Source organism: Cebus imitator, unplaced genomic scaffold (genome assembly GCF_001604975.1).
Source record: "Cebus imitator isolate Cc_AM_T3 unplaced genomic scaffold, Cebus_imitator-1.0 Scaffold87, whole genome shotgun sequence".
Classification (NCBI taxonomy): Eukaryota; Metazoa; Chordata; class Mammalia; order Primates; family Cebidae; genus Cebus; species Cebus imitator.
This window is the reverse complement of record NW_016107402.1, coordinates 4897505-4914625: the sequence shown is the minus strand read 5'-3', so window position 1 is coordinate 4914625 and position 17121 is coordinate 4897505. Positions and strand designations below refer to the sequence as shown.

At 49.5% G+C, this 17121-nt stretch overlaps 1 protein-coding gene across 1 annotated transcript in view; it reads left to right on the top strand.

Annotated features, from left to right (window-relative positions):
* Positions 1–2167: 2167 nt before the first annotated feature.
* The window catches only part of SLC9A1 (solute carrier family 9 member A1), a 61701-nt gene continuing 46747 nt past the window's right edge, over positions 2168–17121 (top strand). The window contains exon 1 of the mRNA XM_017534827.1: positions 2168–3353. Coding sequence (XP_017390316.1) covers positions 3002–3353 — 352 coding nt within the window. The 5' untranslated portion in view covers positions 2168–3001. The remainder of the gene's footprint in view (positions 3354–17121) is intronic.

Here is a 17121-nt window from a genome sequence, read left to right as displayed (position 1 = left end):
ACCTCCAAGGGATTCAAGGGATTCTCCCACCTTAGCCTCCTGAGTAGCTGGGACTATAGCCATGCACCACCACTCCCAGACGATTTTTGTATTTTTTGGTAGGGACAGGGTTTCGCCATGCCGGCCAGGCTAGTCTAGAACTCCTGATCTCAAGTGATCCGCCTGCCTCAGCCTCCCACAGTGCTGGAATTACAGGCGTGAGTCACCATGCACAGCCTAATTAATTTTTAGAAATGGGTCTCATTATGTTTCCCAGGCTGGAGTGCAGTGGCTATTTCACAGGCACAGTCATAGTGCTTTATAGCTTCCAATTCCTGGGCTCAGGTGATTCTCCTGCCTCAGCCTCCCAAGTAGCTGGGACTATAGGTGCATACCACTGCACCTGGATATTATTATTTTATTTCATTTATTTGTTTTAGAGACAGGATCTCACTATGCTGCCCAGGCTGGTCTTAAACTCCTGGCCTCAAGTGATAACTCCCATCTCAGCCTCCTGAGTTGTTGAGATTATAGGCATGCGCCACTGCTCCCAGCTTATTATTATTATTATTATTATTTTTTTTTTTTTGAGATGGAGTTTCACTCTTGTTACCCAGGCTGGAGTGCAATGGCACGATCTCGGCTCACCGCAACCTCCGCCTCCTGGGTTCAGGCAATTCTCCTGCCCCAGCCTCCCGAGTCGCTGGGATTACAGGCACGTGCCACCATGCCCAGCTAATTTTTTGGATTTTTAGTAGAGACGGGGTTTCACCGTGTTGACCAGGATGGTCTCGATCTCTTGACCTTGTGATCCACCCGCCTCGGCCTCCCAAAGTGCTGGGATTACAGGCTTGAGCCACCGCGCCCGGCCTGAACCTCACCAATTTTAACCAACATCATAGGTTCAAATTTAAGTTCCACTACTTAAACCATGCCACTGTTGTGGCTTGAATTGTGTCCCGCAAAAGAAGTTGAAGTCCTAATGTCCAGTGCCTGTGAACATGGACTAATTAGGATGGAATCTTTGAAGATGATCAGGTTAAGATGAAGTCATTAGGTTGGATTCCTAATCCAATGACTGGTGTCCTTATAAAAAGGGGAAATCTGGCCAGGCATGGTGCCTCACCCCTGTTATCCCAGCACTTTGGGAGGTCAAGACAGGTGGATCACCTGAGGTCAGGAGTTCCAGACCAGCCTGAACAACATGGTGAAACCCCATCTCTATTAAAAGTCCCATCTCTATTAAAAAACCCCATCTCTACTATACAAGCTGGCGCTTGTAATCCCAGCTACTCGGGAGGCTGAGGAAGGAGAATTGCTTGAATCCAGGAGGCAGAGGTGGCAGTGAGCTGAGATCGCATCACTGCACTCCAGCCTGGAGAACAAGAGGGACACTCTGTCTCACACACACACACAAAAACAACAACAAAAAAAAGTGGGGATGGGGAATCTGGACCCAGAAACGGAGACACAGAGAGAACTCCCTGGAATACCAGACATTCCCAGCAAACCACCGGAAGATAGGAGAACGACATGGGACAGATTCTCCCTCACAGCACTCAGCGGAAACCAACCCTGCCAGCACCTAGATCCGACCTCCAGCCTCCAGAACTGGGAGACAATCAACTCCTGTGGTTGCAGCCACCCAGTTAGTGGTACTTCGTTACAGCAGCCCTAGTAAACGACACAATTACTTACATAGTAGCCAGGGGACTCTCTTCATCTGTTTACCCGTCTGTAAAACTGAAATTGTAATAATGTGCCAGGATGCACATGGATATCTCAGTCATCACATCATCCCATTGACATAGGCAGTACTGCTGTCTCCCCTTAGCAGACGAGAAAGTTATGAAACAGAGAGGTTAAGTAACTTGCTCAAGGTCACACGGTAACTAAATACATAAACAATATATTCTTCACAGGATTATTGGAAAGCCTTTATGAGACTGCAGATGTGGACGTGAAAGCGCTTTGTAAGTAGTTGGCATTTTACCTGCGTTAGTGAGGATCTCTGTTTTTTTTTTTTTGGGGGTTTTTTTTTTTTTTTTTTTTGGGGTTTTTTTTTTTTTTTTTTGTCATCTCTGACTCTCCTTCCTCTTCCTACGCGATACTTCCTTCCCTCGGCGACAGGGGCCGCTGCGCTGCGCGGGCGCCGACAGTCTCTCTAGCCCGTCGCGCCGGCTGCTCACTGGTGGCTATAAGTGGCAGCGCCGGGCTCATCGAGGCTTCAGTCCACTGCTGCCGGGGCCGGGGCCGGGGTTAGTGCTGGAGCTGGACCAGGAGGAGCTGCAGCTGGGCCGGGGCGGAGCGCTCCCCCGCGCCGGGGCCGAAAGGAGGAGCGTGTTGCTGCTGGCCCACCGCGAGCCGCCCCCAGCCCGCGCCGAGGCGCCTTCCCGCCAGGCCGCCTGCCTCCGACCTTCCGCCTTTCTCCATTTCCCCGGAATCTCAGCCCGGTGCGCCTGGACCCCTGCCCTTCTCTGGGTGGACAAGCTCCCGGCCGCCTCCCGGTTTCACTCCTTTGCAGCCTGGGTTCCCAGCTCCCTCTCTCCTTTTCCTGGACTGGGTCTCACTCCCTTTGGTCCTCTTCCTTTAGCTCAGGCTCCCTACCGCTTCCCTCAGCCCAGAGTCCCAGCTGCTCAGTCACTTTCCTCATCCAAAGGTCCCAGCCTCCCCTCTTCCTTTCCCTTGCACGGGTCCAGCCTGTCCTGCCCTTTCTTCTATCCCTGGGGCACAGTTTCCCACATCCCTCCCCTCCTCCCAGGGCCGGAGTTCCAGACCTTTTGATCTCCTTCCGTGGTCTTTCCTGGGTCTTTGTCCCCTTTCCCCACTTTAGAGATCCAGATTGCAAACTCAGGCTCCCTCCACTCCCAGAAAATTGCTTCCACCGAAATGCCTCTCTAAAACATGAACTTTTCCTAGAGACTACGTTAGTTTGTCTTCCCACTTGCTGACCCTTTGCTACCTATGTGCCCGGTTTTACTCTCACTTGGCTAAGGTCGAGGCCGGCTCGGGGAGCACCACCATGCTTCTGCGGTCTGGCATCTGTGGCCTCTCTCCACCTCGGATCTTCCCTTCCTTGCTCGTGGTGGTCGCTTTGGTGGGGCTCCTACCTGTTCTCAGCAGCCATGGCCTCCAGCTCAGCCCAACTGCCAGCACCATTCGAAGTTCAGAGCCACCGCGGGAACGCTCGATTGGGGATGTCACCACCGCCCCACCGGAGGTCACCCCAGAGAGCCGCCCTGTTAATCATTCCGTCACTGATCATGGCATGAAGCCGCGAAAGGCCTTTCCAGTCCTGGGCATCGATTACACACACGTGCGCACCCCCTTCGAGATCTCCCTCTGGATCCTTCTGGCTTGCCTCATGAAGATAGGTAAGTCCTGTTCGCTCCGATGCTGCAGTCGTCTCCAGACTGGTGAGCTTGCCCCATCTCACACCATTTGGGGCTGTCCAGGAATAAGTATCTGAATTACCCCCATAAGGTAGGCCAGTCTCCATACTGCCATCTTGGTTCTTCTCAAGCTCCAGCCCTGTGGCCTCTGATCTGTGATCTGAGGCTCCCCAGATTGGAGTCAGCACTGCACGGAAGAGAGCAGGATTAGAGATGGGATGCCTCCGATCCTGGGTTCCTTCAGTAAGGCTTCCACGACTGGCAAGTCTCCTCTGGCTGGGCCAGACTCCCAGGGGAGCCAGGCACCCTGTTGTGTGTGAGCCAGAAAGGAGTGTCTTCTGGTGAGTGGCACATTCTGCTCTGTCAACAGCAACCAGTGCAATTTATGACAGACTTCACTGGAGTGTGTTCCAGGATGAGGTATATTTCTACTTGGCCTGCTTGAGGAGTTTGAGCATAGTGGAGACCTGGATGCAGGAAACTTACAAGCGTGGTGGAACACAGGGGATCCCCATATTCTCACCTTTCCTTCATCTCCAGAATGTTATCTGTCAGCTTTGCCTGCTCGGGCTGGTTAGGAGCCCCTGAGTCAGTTTCCGGCCCAGGAATGCCATACTTTATACAATCTGTGGGACAATTTCTGAAGTCTGTTTTGGGAGTGGAGGGAGAGTAGAGGAGGTTGAGGCTTGGTCTGAGCCCAGCTCACCCCCAGGTTGCTGCCTGACTGTGTTTCAGGGTGTTGTCTGGCCTGCTGCTCAATCAAGTAGGTGAGGTACAGGGGGAGCGCCTGTGGATGTTCAGGCCTGAAGAGACTTAGAAACCTTTTGGGGAGAATGAAACAGAAAAGTTATTCCCTCTCAGAGTGTTGGTTCTCCTGCTAGGCCTAAGTACCCTGTTCTGCTGAGTGGGGGAGCTCACTGGAGCCTGCACAGCCCAAAAGTCCCTGGAAGTGGTGTCCAGGGGACTTTGAAGCCTGCCTGTGCATTTTCAGCTTGCCCCCAGCTGTCTGTGGAAGGTCCTGGGACTTGCTGTCCCCTTTGCCTGAGATTTAGGTTTGGAGATTTGGCAGGAAACCTTCCAGCTCTCCCAAGGACATGAAGAATTTGAGCAGTGCTGCCGGCCTGGTGTGAGCAGGCTCTGGGACATGCTGCGGGAGGGAAGCGGTGCCTCTGATTTGATAGATCCAGGAGCTGGGTTCCTGGTGCAGGGCTCTTGTGCTAAACTGGTCACAGTAGCAGAGCCTTACGTGGAACTAAGCCATCAGTACCTATACCCTGACGGCAGTTAGCTTCCTGGAGAAAAATCAAGGACTGGACAAGGGGAACCATGTGTACTGATTCCAACATAAATGCATGACCTTGAATAGCTGAGGCCTTTTTCTGCAGGTCCGCCTCACGTGTGAAATGGGTAAGACTCTCAATTTGACCATATCAATTAAGTTATGAAACATCATCTTATTTGCTGTAAGAAGCTTTAGTAACAGTGATGTCATTTGACTATGTGAGACCAGGAGGAAACCTCATAAGTGCTATCTATAAATTGCCTCCTGTCTCCAATCCCCTCACCTCCGCACCACACCTGGCATGATATTAGGGCATTCGGGGCTGGCAGGCACACTTCGAGTCTCCGTGCCTGCTGGTGGGACGACTGCATGACCACAGAGACCCCACTCTAGGCAGTCAGAGGTTTGTCCCTACCGGCCTGATATCTCTAGTGCTAATGAGGTCAGCTTGGCCTGGCCTGCTTTGTTACCACCCAAGTGCTGTGCCCAGGACCCTGGGCAGCTGGAGAGCAGAGATGGTGCCATGGCAACAGTATCAGTCTAGAAGTCGGGAAAACCTGGCATCTCTTCCCACCTCCCTCTGTCCTTGGACCAGCCACGCCCCCCTACCCATCAGTTGATCTTCGTGGTCCCTTCCAGGTATGATATTTCTGTCATTCCACTGACTCTGGGAACTCTGGCAAGTCACTCAGCCTTGGGCCTCAGTTTTCCCATCGTAAAATGATGAGGCTGGACTTGGTCTCCTTTCCAAAAGTCTGTTTCTGCCTCTGAAAACGGGAGCTCTGGCAGCTGGCCATGAGTGGAGAGAAAGGCAGCCAAAAGATCTGAAGAGTCCCTGTCCAGGCCACAAAAATGAAAGCCCATTTCCCCAGCTTCGCCTTTGCAGTGTAGAATTAAGCTACCACTCTGCCACTTAGCAGTTTCTCTGAGCCTCAGTTTCCTCATGTATAAAATGGGAACTATGCAGGGCGCAGTGGCTCACACCTGTAATCCCAGCACTTTGGGAGGCTGAGATGGGTTGATCGCTTGATGGGGTCAGGAGTTTGAGACCAGCCTGGCCAATATAGTGAAACCCCTTCTCTACTAAAAATGCAAAAAATTAGCTGGGCATGGTGGTGGACACCTGTAATCCTAGTTACTCGGGAGGCTGAGGCAGATGAATTGCTTGAATCTGGGAGACAGAGGTTGCAGTGAACCAAGATTGCGCCATTGCACTCCAGCCTGGGCAACAAGAGGGAAAATCTGTCCCCCGCCCCAAGAAATCGTAAAATAAAATGGGAGCTAATAGTATCCAGTTATAGTGCTATTAATGTGATGATTAAATAAATTAATGCATATACAATTGAGTTCATGGCTGGGCTCTGTGGCTCACGCCTGTAATCCCAGCACTTCGGGAGGCTGAGATGGGCGAGTCACCTGAGGTCTGGAGTTTGAGACCAGTGCGACCAACATGGAGAAACCCCATCTCTAAAAAAAAAAAAAAAGTTAAAAAAAAATTGAGTTTGTATATACAAGGAAGTGTTCAATGAGTGGCAGCTGCCCCTGTTAATATTTTAACCACCTACAGCAAATGCATCCCTACCTCAGCCTCCTACAACCTTCCTCTGAGCTGAAGGATTACAACTCTCTCAAACCTAGGCTGCCACTGGGGTCCTTCCTTAAGGTTTCAGGGTTTCCGTGTGTCCTGTTCTGTTCACTTGAGCTGGTCGTGGCAAGAGGGAAGATGGCACCAGCTGCCCTGTGGGATAGTGGTGGGGGCTGAGGCCATGCTCCCTCTGCACTTTCTGATACCCAAGAGCCTGGGAGCTTATTTTGGGGTCTTGCCTATTCTCTCAACACCCCAGCGTGGGTAGGAGTTATATTGGAGCCCTCATTCTGTCATCTATGGCAGCTGCTTCCCAAGCAGGTTACCCTCCTTTAAGAATAGAAAGTGCTTTGTTCAGTTCTCCTTCCTACCCTAACCATGGAGCAGAGTCTCAGGTAGACTCTTGCAGAGACTGGGGTGGGAGGAGCAGGGTGGGAGCTGAAGTTCTAGAATAGTTGCTTCTGAGTTCTAGTCTACCTCTGACTCAAGGGGTGACATTAGGCAAGTCACCTTCCTTCTCTGGGCCTCTTTTCTCTCCCCAACAGTCAGAAATTCTTGCTTTTCCTTAATGGGGAGGGGCTGGTGGTATGAAGGGGATTTCGCCTATTGGGAAAACTATGGGGATCACTCAACCCTTAGGGGTTAGGTGCATTCCCCGCCCCACATTGTGCTTTGGACCTTACAGGAACTCTGCTTTGTTCTGAGTTCACCTGACTCCCACCTAGTACTTGTTCCAAGGGAGAGCCTCACTGTAACCCAGCTCACCACTGGCATCTCCTGCATTTGTTTACCCATATTCCTAACCCAGAATGCCTGGCAGAGGCCCAGGAGCCCATAAAGCAGGTATTCATCTTGTCTCCTGACCAGGGACACAAAAGCCTTCTTTTGTCCCTTTACATCTTAGAGCTTTTTTTGGTTTTGGTCTTTGCAAGGCGAATCCTGCCATCTCCTCTGTAGAACAAGTCTGTGAATGGGGAGATGGGGTCACTGCCCACTTCACATGCATGGATATCAGACCCAGCAACTGGTTTCCTGTCAGAATGACACTAGAAGGTGTCTCTCACTTCTCAAAAGAAGAGAAGAACAAATAGCTTAAAGGTCACCTTGAAATGTCTCAAGAAGCCCAGATGGGACTCTCTGAAAAGAAAGAGAAGACCTTTTTCTCTTTGGGAAAATAGCAGACTGACTGCAGAACAGTGGGAGGAGGTCAGATGGGGACTGGGAGGAAGGCTTCAGGTAGGACATGTGTCTCTAGGAGTGCCAAGCCACTTAGAGGGCTGAGTTGGTCAGACTACCCAGACTTCATTCAGCTGAGCCCCCACGAAGTTTGCCTTTCCTCTCCTTCCCAGCCAGCCCCATGGTGTCCAGCCCTGGTATAAAGGAAAGACGTGGTCAGAAGCCCTGGCTTCTGCTCCTGACACTGCCTCTTGGTACCTGTGTGGCCATGAACCTTGAAGTTCATGCACCTCATTCTCTGAACCTGACTTACCTCATCCTTAGGACCAATGTAGAAGCTGAATGTGGGTGCCTGGTAGAGTGCCCAGCTCACTGTAGTAACTTTCAGGGCCATGCAAATTCTTCTCCTTTTGGGAGGTCTTCCCAGCCCATAGCAGTCACTTTCTCTTTCTCCCCCAAACCCTTTTCCCTTATTGTTTATCCATGACATTGGCATTAGGACTTGCCTGCCTTGTGACATCTCCTGTGTTGAATGTGTGTGTGTGTATTTTAATAATAGTTGCCACTTGGTATCTACAGAGTAGTGTCAGGCACTTTATAAAAGCAACCTTATTTAATCCCTACTCAAATCATATGAGATAAAAGCTGTCTCTGTTTGCAGATGAGGAAGTGGCTCAGAGAGGTTATCTTCAGTGGTGTTGAATTGCTATTTATTTTCTGTTCAAGTCTTGGCATAGCTTCTTAGAGGGGTACAGCTGCATCTCCTGCCTCTGGCATTCCCCGCAGCAGATGCACACAGCTCTGCACTGAGAAGCACCCAGCTCACTGCACCTGCACTCAGGAATTGTAGGACTCCCACTAGGAGTTGGGCACATGTCATTAGTGGGAGCCCTGTCCCTGTCCCTGCCTAGAGAAAGCTGTAGGTGCTCTGTGTCTCGCTGTGCACCTATCCTTTGTTCCTGTGAGTCACCTTGCATGCACCTGAATCCTGCAGGATTCAGGTAGGGCCTATCCCTTGTTCTCTGCTAGTGACCCTCCCTGCCATCTGTCTGCCAGTGCCCTCTCAGCCATCAGACCAGAGCTTGAGTCTTCCCTGCTTGGGCAGGGTAGTGCCAGGTAAAGGGTGGTTTCCTTTAGACACAAGGGGTGACTGACCTTACCACCTCCTGCGTCAGAGCAGGAAAGGTGACAGACTGCTTTTGGTTACCCTCAGAGCCCAGCAGAATCCCCTGAGGCAGCTTCTGTTAGGAGCAGGTGGCACAACTTTGTTTAGCTCTACAAGGTGGGAGGAGTTTAATAGTATTTCTCATTAGTACTGAAATGTGTTTCCAAAGCACTTTCGTGTACAATATTTAAGTTAGATCTCCTTAGTTGCCCTGTGGGTTAGAACAGCATGTGATATTGATCATTTTACATCTAAGCATACTGAGCCTTTGGTTGTGACCTGCCTGAGGTCATTTAGAAAGCCTGAGACTAATCACTCAAGGCCAAACTTTCTCCTGGCAGGCCAACATCCTGGGTTCTTGTTGGATCAAGGGGAGTGAGAGAGATTTATTTTATTATTTATTTTTATTTTTATTTTTTGAGATGGAGTCTCACTCTTGTCGCCCAGGCTGGAGTGCAGTCGCACAATCTCAGCTCACTGCAACCTCTGCCTCCCAGGTTCAAGCACTTCTCTGCCTCAGCCCCCGAGTAGCTAAGATTACAGGCGCCCACCACCACGCCCGGCTAATTTTTTTGTATTTTTAGTAAGACGAGGTTTCACCATCTTGACCAGGTTGGTCTTGAACTACTGACCTCGTGATCCACTCACCCCAGCCTCCCAAAGTGCTCAGATTACAGGTGTGAGCCACCCGCATCCGGCAGGATGAGAGATTTAAAGGGCCTTTGAGGGGAGTAAATGAGCAGACACATCCACGTTGGTAACCTGGATGATTGTCACGAGGGACACCAGTTCCTCCTGTAGGAAGAAAGGCCTGAAGGGTCCGGGTGGTCTGGAGCCCTGATAGCCTTTGGCTCAGCTCCAGGTTCTTTTCTACGCCTTGAACACACCTGTATTTGCATGAAGGAGGATGAGGGCCAGAGTGGCACTGGGGACTGTCATTCTCATAGCCCTTGTCTGTGGAGCGGCAAATCTTTGAAATGGTGGACTTGTCCTTTCCCCCAAAATGTTGTATGCCCTCTGGGAGAGAAAAGGAGAGGCAGAGAAGTGATTACAATGGAAAATATGGGGTGGAAGGTCAAGAGACCTGAAATCTAGTCTCAGCTCTCTGCTGCCCAGCTGCGTGACTTTAGGCAAGGCACAACCTCTCTGAGCCTGTTTTCTTTTTTTTGAGATGGAGTTTTGCTCTTGTTGCCCAGGCTGGAATGCAGTGGCACAATCTCAGCTCACTGCAACCTCTGCCTCTTGGGTTCAAGCAATTCTCCTACCTCAGCCTCCCGAGTAGCAGGGACTATAGGCATGTGCCACTACACCCAGCTTATTTTGTATTTTTAGTAGGGATGGGGTTTGCCATGTTCATCAGGCTGGTCTTGAACTCCTGACCTCAGGTGATCTGCCTACCTTGGCCTCCCAAAGTGCTGGGATTACAGGTGTGAGCCACCATACCCAGCCTGAGCCCCTGTTTCCTAATTCATAATATAGATATTTAATTTTTAGATTTTTTTTTTTTTTTTTTTGCAATGGGGTCTTGCAACATTGTTGTCCAGGCTGGTCTTAAATCCCTAGCCTCAAATGACCCTCTTACCTTAGTTTCCTGAGTAGCTGGGATTACAGGCATGAGCTGTCACCCCTAGCTCCCTATTATTTTATTTTTATTTTTATTTTTTTGAGACAGAGTCTCACTCTGTCACCCAGGCTGGAGTGCAGTGGTGCGATCTTGGCTCACTGCAGCCTCCTTCTCTCATATTCAAGAGATTCTTCTGCTTCAGCCTCCTGAGTAACTGGAATTACAGGTACTCGCTATCATGCCTGGCTAATTTTTTTTTTTTTCTTTTTTTTTTAAGCAGAGATGGGGTTTCACCATGTTGGCCAGGCTGGTCTCAAACTCTTGGTCTCAGGTGATCCTCCTGCCTCAGCCTCCTAAAGTGCTGGGATTACAGGTGTCAGCCACCACGCCTGGCCTAATTTTTGTATTTTTAGTGGGGTTGGGGTTTTGCCATGTTGGCCAGGCTGGTCTCAAACTCCTGACCTCAGGCAATCCACCCACCTCAGCCTCCCAAAGTGCTGTGATTACAGGTGTGAGCCACTGCGCCTGGCTGATAATTGGTGATATTTTTATTAAATACTTGTTAATTATATTAGCTGCCACTTATTAATTTTTTATTTTATGTATTTTTGAGATGGGATTTTGTCTGCCTCTCAAGCTGGAGTGCAGTGGTGCAATCATGGCTCATGGCAGCTTCAACCTCCCAGGCTCAGGCAATCCCCCAACTTCAGCCTTCCGAGTATTTGGGAACACAGGCACGGGCCACCACACCCAGCTAAGCTGTCACTTATTCATATCCTAGTTTAGAGGCTGTGGAAGGTATTCACACAGCTAGAAAACATTGAGGTTTAAGCCCAGATCTGTCTGACTTCAGCACCTACGTTCTTTTTATCCTCATGCCCTGATTCCAAGGGCCTTTTCAGTTTAGAAATTTAATTTTTCCTATAATCACTTTGAATTGGGAAGATCAAAGGCTTTAGTATTTTGAGCTTTGGCTGCTTTCTGTGGATCACTTCTTGGGTTTGGGGAAAAAGCTGACCCCCTTCAAAGCCTCCCCCAAGCAAATAACCTTTCTTGGAGATGGCAGCATGCAGAAAAAGACGGGAACCGACAGGGAACTGGAGCTGATGGCCTGAGGCTCCCTCTGGGAATGCCAGCGCATACACAGCCCCCTTTCCTTCTCATTACCTCTTCCACCTGCCCCCTTTCCTCCTGAGGCAGGGAGAGAAGGCTTGCTCAGCAAAGCCAGGACCTGGGTTATTCCTGAGTCATCCATCGCTTCTGTGGGCCTCATTTTGCAGTACTCGCTCCCCCTGCAAACGTCTGAGTCAGACATGTCTCCCCAAGGTTGTCTGCACACACTGCACTGGGCCAAACCGTCTCTTTAGATGCCGATAAACATCAACTGATACTTTAAAGCAGCCCGTGATTATATGTGGGTATTTTAATCTTATGGGCTAATCTAATTTTAACTGAACTAAGTTTTGGGTTGGGCCTAGATCAGTGGGCTGCCCTCCTTCCCTGGGATAGTGCTGACTTCATTTTCTTACCCTTAAAGCTCATCTAATATACAGGGCCAGTTTGGAGATCTATTAGGCTAGACCTGAGCCCTGGGTTCTTATCCTACTTGCCGAGAATCTGGAGCTCCCCCAAATTACCCCAGCAAGTTCTTTCCTGAAAAGATCTGTCCTTAAGCAGCTCTAACTAAGACTCAGGATGAGAAACTCTGTTCCTTCCCAGGCCCCCTTCCTTGTCCCTTGGGGAGTACTTACCCCTAAGTCCAGACTGACCTTTCCACAGTGTTGAGCCTATTTGAGACCAGGCCACAGAAGGCGGAGGAGTGATGTCACAGTTTTGTGTTAGAGCCCACAAGTTCACTAAACTAATAAATAGCTAACACTTCCATAGCATTTGCCATATGCCAGGTGAAGTTGGAAGAGTGTGCGTCTTTGCACCAGCCAGCCAGTACCAAGAGCAGCTTGCTAAGATCCTGGGTGGAAGAGGCAGGTCAGCTGAAATCAGCCAGCAGGCATTTAGCATTTGGCCATCAGGGAACAAAGAAGAGTAAACCCAGGTTCGGCTCTTTAGGAGCTTCCAGCCTGCCAGGGCTGGGCAGACTCCTGGCAGAGGCAAAGTGCAGAGGGAATGAGCAGTCCCTGAGGACTGGGGTGTTTAGAGAAGACCTCCCAAAGGAGATAGAACATGAATCTGATGTTTGAAGGATAGAAAGGAATTAGATAAACAGGCTATACTTAGGACCGTTTCCCATAAGAATCTAAGCCTCTTGAGGACAGGGCCTTTGTTTTTCACTTTCTTTCTTCTTTTTTTTTTTTGTGATGGGATCTTGGCTATATCACTTGGGTTGGAGTGCTGGAGTGCAGTGGTGCAATCTCAGCTCACTGCAACCTCTGCTTCCGAGGTTCAGGCAGTTCTCCTGCCCCAGCCTCCTAAGTAGCTGGGATTACTGGCACACATCACCACGCCCAGCTAATCTTTTGTATTTTTAGTAGAAACTAAAATTTTTTTACTATGTTGGCCAATCTGGTCTCAAACTCCTGACCTCAGATGAACTGCCCACCTCACCCTCCCAAATTGCTGGGATAATCGGTGTGAGCCACCACGCCCAGCCTGTTCGCTTTCTTATCTGTGCCTGGAACAGAGTAAGGGCTTCATAAATATTTGAGGAAGGAATAAATGAATGAATATGTGATTGACTCCAGTGTAATGATAGGATCTCTGCAAAGCCCTGGGGCAGACAAGAAACCAGTTTGACTGCTCAGAGAGAAGGGAAAGCAAAGGTTGCAGAGGCTCATTGGCACCAGACTGAATGCCAAGCGAGGGAGTTTTAACTGAGCTTGCTGCGAGTGACATTCACAGAATGATGCTTTAGGCGCCAGCCAGTGTTTTAAGTGGTACTGCCGTGGCTACCTCCCTAGCATGGCTCTAATGTAGGGTCTGCAAGGGCATCCTCTCTGGGCTGGGCGGGGTCTCTCTGGGAAGATCTGGATCTGTTTGGTCTGCCCTCAATTTGTGTAAGTAAAAGCAAGATACCAGAACTTCCTTGGGGAGCTGCCGAGAGCCCTAATTGAATTAAGCTTTTCCTGGGAAGATTCCTCAAGCCATAAACTGCACTGTGACTGTGAATTAATGAGACCAGTGGCCGTAAACCATGCAAGAAGGCAATCTTGTTAATTTATAGTTGTACCTGGACGGGTTTACTTATGGCTTCTCTTTGCTTTTATGTGTGTTAGGAACGGGTGGGCTGGGCCCGAGTCTCCTTTCTATGGCAGATTTATTTTTATAATATGAATAAATAAAACATGTTAATGGTAAAAACAAAACAAACCCCAAGACAACAAAAATAAAACCCAACAGTACAGAAGGTATTGAGGTGAAAAGGAAAAGTCCCCCTCATCACTTCTGACCACCCGCACTGTCATACATTCCAGTGGTTACCACTGTTAACCGTCTTGTCCATCTTTTTAGAAATTCGCCATGCATATATTGAGCATGTGAGTGTGTGTGCACACCAGGCACATTTAGTTTTCTTAAAGCCATTGTGTAAAAGAAAAGAGCTCTAGACTGGGACTGGGAACCTGGATCCTAGTCCTAGCTCGCTTCTTTCTTGCATATTGCCCTTTGCTAAGCCATGTTTGCCTTCCTGGGCCTTAGTTTCCCTATGTATCTATTTCATTTGGAAGGGCTTTCTGGGGTTGTCCTGTCATTACAAGGTTGAAGAAATGAGCCCACAGGGAGCCAGCTCTCTTGTAGGGGAAGTGAGACAACATACGAGAGACAAAGCACAGGTGGGGAATTGTGTGGTTCAGGCGGGGATGCTTGGGGGAATCGGGAGAGGAGGAGAGATGAGGGGAGCTTCTTGAAGGAGGTGGCCTTGAGAGGTGGGCCAGGGGTAGAAGAGGAACATCATTCAGGGAGGTTGCTAAGGGATTCTGGGTTAGTTGAGAGGATGGACTGGATGATATGTTCTTTTAGGATCTAGGTTTCTAAGATTGTTTCCGAGTCCATGATGAAGTTTGTGGAACTCTCAAAATAGTCTGCAGACAGTTGTATATGTGTGATTTTATCGAGGAGAGAAGGCCCATAGTAGACTCAGATTTTTTTTTTTTTTTTTTTTAACACAGTTGATTGTCAGTGTGTACACCACAGATTCTGAAGGTTAAGAGCTTCTGCCTTTTGTGCTGTGGGGATTTGAAGAAGGGAAAAGGACTAACTGGTCTGGACTGAATCCTTGGAGGAAGTGGTACTTAATTCTGGGATGAGTGGGGTTTGCCCAGGGGACTGCAGATTTCTTTCAGGCAAGGAGAAGGACCCCAGAGTGAGTAAGCTGTGTCCTGTAAGAAGGGAAGGGAAAATGAGCCTTAAAGTAGAGAGGAATTGGCTGGGCGCAGCAGCTCATGCCTGTAAACCCAGCCCTTTGGGAGGCCGAGGCAGGCGGATCACCTGAGGTCAGGATTTCAAGACCAGCTTGACCAACATGGAGAATCCCCCATCTCTACTAAAAATACAAAATTAGCTAGGTGTGGTAGCACATACCTGTAATCCCAGCTACTGGGAGGTTGAGGCAGGAGAATCGCTGGAACCTGGGAGGTGGAGATTGCAGTGAGCTGGGATCTCACCATTGCACTCCAGCCTGGGCAACTAGAGCACAACTCCATCTCAAAAAACAAAAGTAGAGAGGAACTTTTCTGGGTTGGAAATGAAGGCCGATGCAGCATGTTCCACCTACACTGTGCAGGTGGGAAGGCACTGGCTTCTTTATGCCCTCTGGGTCTGCTGGGTTGCCATGGTGAGCCCAGCTCACACCCCAGTAGGTGACTCAGGCCTCCTGCCCATTTCCCTAAAGCAGCCAGGGCCCAAGCACACCTCTGAGGCTCTGCTAGCAGGGAAGCAGCCACCTTTGAGGCAGCAGACACAAGAGAAAGCTTCTGAAGGTGGACAGGCTTTGAGGATGCAGCTAGGAAGCCCTGACTGACCTCTGCTGTTTTCTGGACTGAAGGTCCCTGTTCTGTGTTCTCACTCTGCTTCTGGGAGTGAAAGTATAGAATATTCTAATTCTAGAATGTTAGAGATGGAAAGGATCCTTATCATAGCTTGTAAGCCCGAGGCCCAAAGGGGAAATGAAGACCTTTTGATCCACTTCTTTCTTTTTCCAGTTGAGACCCAGAGAGGATTGGCCCCAGGCCACACATGAATTAATGGCAGAGGCAGGCCTCTTCCCTGCTCTGTTAACTAACTCAGGAGTCTCTAGGCCATAAGACCCGGACAGTGGACCAAGAGGAGGGGCTGTGGTTTTTGGCTTGGATATTGGTAGCACTGGCAAATCTCAGTTTTTCCAGTGGACCCTTTAAGCCTAAAGAAGGGCAGCCTCCTCCTGGGGTATCTATTAGGGAGCTGTCCTTGGCAGCGAAACCATTGGTCCTTACACTGGTCCTTACAGGGGAGCCAAGTACAGGTCTTAGGACCTTTGAGCCAGCCCAGAGGCTTCTCCCTTCACCCATTGAATCCCTCAGGTCGTTTAGTCCGTCACAAGCCAATGTCGAGCTTGGGTGCTGTGCTTTTTATAGCATCTTTGCCATCAAGCCAGGGAATAAGATCTTATCTCCCCAGTTGTGGGCCAGGGCCCACAGGAATCTGGATGCTGTACCAGGTAGGCATCATGCCAGCATGAGGCAGGGCCAACTCACCTAGCTGGGCAAAGCCTAAGACTCAGGTTACAGCAAGATAGGGGAGGGGGAGCAGGCACCCTACTCAACCTCCTTCCCTGATTGAGCCCCGTCTGCCTGGCTGGCAGAAGATGCAGAGATGCATGAGAACTGCTTCTCTTACTGAACTCAAGGACTTGTCTGAGAAATGCAGTACAGATGCAGGGCAGTCAGACAGTAGGAAGTGGGTGAGATTTGAAGTGCATATGGAATTCTATGGGAGTTTAGAGGTGGGAGAGAGAACTCCGTACCTGGGAAGATCCCAGGAGGCTGTGCAAGTAAGTGATCACTGAGCTAGGCCTTGAAGTATGTGTGGCGTTTAGATGAGAAACTTTAATGAACTCTCAGTGGACACAGCCAGAATCTTCTACTTGGGGCAGAACCTCTGGATTGCAGAAGAGTGTCCCAGAGCAGTTCCTTTTGGAAACATGCCCACAGGCATGCTGGTTAGAAACACAAGCTTTGCAGCCTGACAGACCTGGGTTCAAATCCCAGTTCCACTACTTTGTAACACTGTGACCTTGGGCAAGTCACTTATCTTGTTTTTAAAAAAAACCTTTTTTGAATTTTTTATTTTGAGATGGAGGCTCACTCTGTGACCCAGACTGGAGTGCAGTGGCACAATCTTGGTTGACTGCAACTTCAACTCCCTGCTTCAAGTGATTCTTCTGCCTCAGCCTCCAGAGCAGCTGGGATTACAGGCTTGTGCCACAATGCCTGGCTAATTTTTGTATTTTTAGTAGAGATGGAGTTTTGTCATATTGGCCAGGCTGGTTTTGAACTCCTGACCTCAAGTGATTCACCCACCTCAGCCTCCCAAAGTGCTGGGATTATAGGCATGAGCTGCCACGCCTGGCCCAGAGGTAGAGGTGACCTGCCTAGTGTCATATAGCCTGACTGTGGCACAGCTGAGGCCGGACTCCAGTGCTTCCCCTTCCAAGTCCTGTGCTATTTCTCCTACATAACTTTATGTTATGTTACCCCACCTAGCTGGAGTAGCAAGACTGATCGCCTGAGATGTTTAATGAGCAAAGTGTGATTTTGTATGACAACTTGATGTGTAGCTATAAAAGACTCAGTTTTGCAGAACAGATGATGGTTTTAAAAATAGGCCCAGCTGCCGGGTGCGGTGGCTCACGCGTGTAATCCTGGCATTTTGGGAGGCTGAGGCAGGTGGATCACCTGAGGCCAGGAGTTTACGTGAGACCAGCCTGACCAACATAGTGAAACCCTGTCTTTTTTTTTTTTTTTTTTTTTTTTTTTTTTTTTTTTTTTT